At 48.2% G+C, this 4,849-nt stretch overlaps 1 protein-coding gene across 1 annotated transcript; it reads right to left on the bottom strand.

Annotated features, from left to right (window-relative positions):
• Positions 1-1,798: 1,798 nt before the first annotated feature.
• Positions 1,799-4,428, bottom strand: LOC306924390 (uncharacterized protein; the record flags this gene model as incomplete). Its single annotated transcript, XM_079502884.1, has 4 exons — positions 1,799-1,890; positions 3,161-3,241; positions 3,571-3,695; positions 3,887-4,428. 4 exons carry the CDS (start codon positions 4,426-4,428, stop codon positions 1,799-1,801), a joined length of 840 nt encoding a protein of 279 aa, XP_079359010.1.
• Positions 4,429-4,849: the final 421 nt, after the last annotated feature.

Genomic DNA, 4,849 nt, shown 5'->3' with positions numbered 1-4,849 from the left:
GGTCCCCGATGCAGTGGAGATGGCGACACTGCACGGCCCAGATATCATCCATACGCTCCTGGTGGATGAGCGGGACCCCCATGGTGTCCGTCATGTCCCTGAAGGAGTCCAGCACCTCCTGGATGAGCCGCTCCATCTCTGCCGCACTGCGCGTGCGGCGGCGGCAGTGACGGGCCAGCTCCTTGGCGGAGACACTGAGGTGGACGCCGCTCCCCTCCTCGGACTGCTTGGCCTCTTCAAGGCGGGCCACGTCGCCACTGTCCCACTCGAACATGGCAATCGACAGCCGCGCCATGAAGAGGCCGTACAGCTGGTGGCTGTCGGTGGTGACACCCCTGGCGAAGCGTCGCATGAGATGCCACACATCGAGCCTGACCACCAGCTGGTCCCACTCGTGGAACAAGTGCTTGAGCTGGCACTGTCCCACGGTGGAACAGCAGTCCCGGTCCACGTACAAGACCTTAGGAGGGGCCATGCCTGCCTCTCTGTACCGCCGCATCAGACCGGCTGCCATTGGCTGGAGACCCTCACCCTCCTTCTCCGTGAGCACTGAGATGAGCACCTGCCCGTGCTCATTGCCCACGTTGGTCAGCCAGGCAGCCGTGTCTGAAGCAGCGCCCGCAAGTTTCTTGGTGATCTAAAAACAAAAATATAACAAAACATACATTAGAAAAGGACTGGCCTGTAATGTCGACTTTGATTACACAGAATAAGTCAAGGCGTGCTTTGTTGACCTGGTGGATCACTGTCTGTACTTGCACCCCCTTCTCCCCCACTCCACCACTACTACATGTCTTTGCCGAAAATAGCCGATCTACAAGCTCTCGCAACACAACGGATTTTGAGCTTGTAGATTTGCTATTTTTGCTAGGGTGTCAGTCAGTCAGGCTTAACGTGAGTGATAATAAATGCTGTTATAATGAAAGCTTGCCTTCTTGGTGGAGTCCATTTTCAGGATCTCCCCGAAGACGGAGGTGACCCTAGCCTTCGACTCCTCCAGCCTGGTGCAGGCGTCCCTGACGTAGGCAGAGAGGAGCCATGCCACGCAGGGAACCGCCTGCATGGGAGGCAGGGCCACCGCCGCCCCCTGACGAACACCAAGCCAGTCTGGAAACTTGCGGAGTACAGAGAGGTAGAGCATGGAGCGCGACATCCACTCCTCAGTGTGCTGCTCCAGGAGGTGAGCGCGCAGGCGAGACGGACTGTTGCCCAGAGTCCGCTCCCTCAGCGCTGTCACCACCCGCTTGTCACAGGACAACCTGGGGCAAAGATTCAAGACTATTTGTCACGCACACAAGTATATGCTGTGGAATTTTAACATTAGATGCTCCAAAAACTGTCCATATTGTCTGCTTACTTGTACGTGAGAACAGCTGGGAATTCCCTCTGGTGAGGAAGGTCCAGCTGCTCCAAGATGTCCTGTGCCCAGGCTGCCACCTTCTTGTGACACGAACAGCATTCCAGGTACTCCGTGCCCAAGAAGTACCAGCCATTCGTGTCCAAGACCCTCCGGACAGTCTGGTACAGCCCAGCGGAGCCGAGATGCGCCTTGCAGGCGGCGCATTTCAGCTCGCATGCCCAGAACCTGTTCAAGTACAAACCATATTAAACCATATTAAAAGCCTAGCTATGGAAAGGATCACAACACACTGCACAAAATATCCCATATACATCATACCTTTTGGGCACCCAGAGGAAGAAGGGGCGCTGGAACCACTCGTTGGCTGAGGCGGGTGGCTGCCCGTAGCTCTTCCGAGGTCCAGGGGGGAAGGACCACATCTGCCTTACCTCGGCAAGCTCAGACCTTGTTCCCGTCCATGAGAATAAGGCCTTCCCCAGCCAGTCCTGCTGCGCCTCTGGAACAGTCCTCCTCCACCCCGCTGGAAGCAGCTAAAACAGAAATGTCAGTCAGTCATTTAGTCAGTCAGTACACACACACACACACACAACTAACTAAATGCTACATTTGTAAAAAAAAAAAAAAAGTAAGTAACATCAGTAACAGAAACATCAGCTAGTAAGATAGTAAGAAAGAGTTGCACACTGAAAAATAAATGTAGTACTACTCTTACCTCTGCGCCAGAGGGAACAGCGGCAGTGGGAACAGGCTCTCCTGGCCCCAGAGGAGTGGCAGATGAGGATGCCCTGGCTTAAAAAGGACAGACTCAGTCACTCACTGACACACTCAGACACTCTTTCATGTGGAGCTCAATCTCCATGAGCACGGCAAGAAAGCGTGTTATACCTTATTACACCGTGAGGCCAACATGACAATGTGTTGATTTGCATTTAGCCTATAGGTACTATGTTAGTGGAATGAGAAATGGCACAGCATGGGGACAGAGAGTGATATGAGTGGTGAATGAGGGTGAAAACAATTTACTATTAGTTTTGGTTGGATGTGCTATAAAGACGGTGCCACAAATACAAGACAGCTACATGTAGTACAGTGCAGGGAACTACTCTAAGTCAGTGGTTTCCAAACACTTTAGCCCGTGACCCAAAAGAGAAAAATTGTGTTTGCCCAGGACCTAAACTAGTGAAAACAGCAGATCTGCAAGCTCACGATGCGGCGCGAAACTTGTAGATCAGCTATTTTCACTAATTCTTAAACATTTGATTTGTAATTTAGGGAGTGTCTTTGATCTCTTTTATTTATTCATAAAATGACTGTGAAAAATCATTGTAATATATAAATTAAATAAGGAACCCATGAGAATGTTCCACCAGCACACACACATGGGTTCCGACCCAGTGTTTGAGAACCACTGTTGTAAGCCACAGTTTGATTGCATACTTTAGTAGGCAGAAATGCAACAGTCCAAGCATCATTATTATTATTGCATTCATTATTAGAGCACGAAAGCTAGAATGAAGAGATGACTAAATGACATGGTGGAATCAGCCACATTAAATCAGCCACATCAATTTCCCAGAGGAGTAAAGCCGTGCAGCTACAGATGACTAACCAGATGGATTACCAAACTTACCTTTATGTTATCCCTACTGATATTACCTTACCACAATCCATGTTATCCATTGACAGACAGCTAATAAATGTAGATGACATTAACAGGCATTGTTATAAAAACTATATGCATTTATTTATGTATGGGGTGTGTAAGTGTGTGTGTGTGTGTGTGTGTGCGCGCGTTCTCACCCAGAGCATCATACTGATCCACTGCAGCAACCAAATCTCCATCCTCCTGCTCCAAGGACTGGACACGTGATGCCGATCGTGCTTGGAAAAAACAGAAATAACAATTACAATTTGCAATGTACAACTTAGGCATTTAGCAGACACTCTTAACCCAGAGCACCTTACAACAAGCAATGACAACATAAGATAATCACATGGTAATACATGAAATAATATTATAGGATCATAAGTAAATCAAGGGCCTATCATTAGTCTGACAGTAGAAAATCCAAAAGATCAATAAAACTATAGGACGCTGTGTCAACAGTAAACACTGACCTGGCATCTGTCTACGTACCAGACAACCTGAATAAAACACATATAAATTCCTGCAGACAGTTGGACATTGGTTGTGTAAACAGATTACTTACTTGCGTGCTGGCGGGTGAGAGTGGGAGCTGCCACCTCCTTGTCCCGGGCCAAGACATAGGACTGGAATTTGTGGACGTCACTCCCAGGTCTCTCGACCCGTATGCCCCTGATAAACGCCACATATCTGCAGACATAACATTGTCACACCATCTTCGACATCAGTTCAAGTACTTGAATGAATGAATGAATGAATGAATTTGGTCATAACAGGAAACAGCACATCAGCACCTCCATACATACAGAAGGTACAACATCACAGAGGATAAAAACACAATAGAGCATTAAGGCTTATTTGAAGGTGGTCCTCAAACTTACGATCGACACTCGTTGCCATTGGACTCATACAGAGCCTTGTAGGTGACCCCCTTGTTCCTGTACTGGGACAGCATCACCATCTCCTCGTCATTGGCCCTTGCTGGCAAAGACCCCTCCATGGCCCTACACACCTTGATGGCAGCTGCCATCTGTGGGAAGTGCAGGGCATAGGAAGTGAGTGAGTCCTTGTTGGCCATGAGAGGAGTGTGTGAAGTGTCACCAGCCTCTCTCTCCTTCTGGTGCGCTGCCACCATCATGCGCGCCCAGCCCACGTCATGGCTCAGGAGCCACTGGAAGGTTTTCCCCCTGTACTTCCCAAACTGGAGCTCAGCCTGGCTGAGAACCAGCCAGGTGGAGTTGAGGTCTCCTCCAGCTTGGGTGATGCGTGCCTTGGCCTCCTTCACCACATCCACAGCAAACTTCACCTTCGACCCAGAGGGTGACTGCTGTATTTCAGCAGCCACCCAATTAGCTTCAGGTGAAGCCTGGATGGTGAGCTCCATGGTGAAGGGCTGAGTCCTGAACACTGGACGGAAATCCATTCTGAAAACTGAAAAAAAAGGAAAAAGTTAAAACCATGGCACACTGGAAAGGTGGGACATTCAGATATAGTATATAGCCTGTGTCCATTACAGATAGTTAACAGGTGACAGTACTAGTAAAACAAAACAACCTAGTAATGAAATGTATTGCAATCTCACTTTTTACTCACACAAAATGAACAGAAACAATTTCCAAACTCAGCTATTGATTAAAGTGCCTAGAATTACATGTGAATACAGTTATAGTTTTCGCTATGTACATTCTGAAAGGTTTAAAAAGAGCCAATCTACAATCTCCACAGTAAGACAATTCTCACATCCAAATAATTACACCTATAGGCCCAACATCTAACCATATGAACACTAGAACTACTGACCGAGTGACTGACTGACTCAATCTACAGTTACTTCCTTTACCAGA

Source organism: Electrona antarctica (genome assembly GCF_951216825.1).
Source record: "Electrona antarctica genome assembly, chromosome: 6".
In the NCBI taxonomy this organism is placed as follows: domain Eukaryota; kingdom Metazoa; phylum Chordata; class Actinopteri; order Myctophiformes; family Myctophidae; genus Electrona; species Electrona antarctica.
Note: the sequence above shows the minus strand (reverse complement) of the source record. Positions and strands in the feature narration are given on the sequence as shown.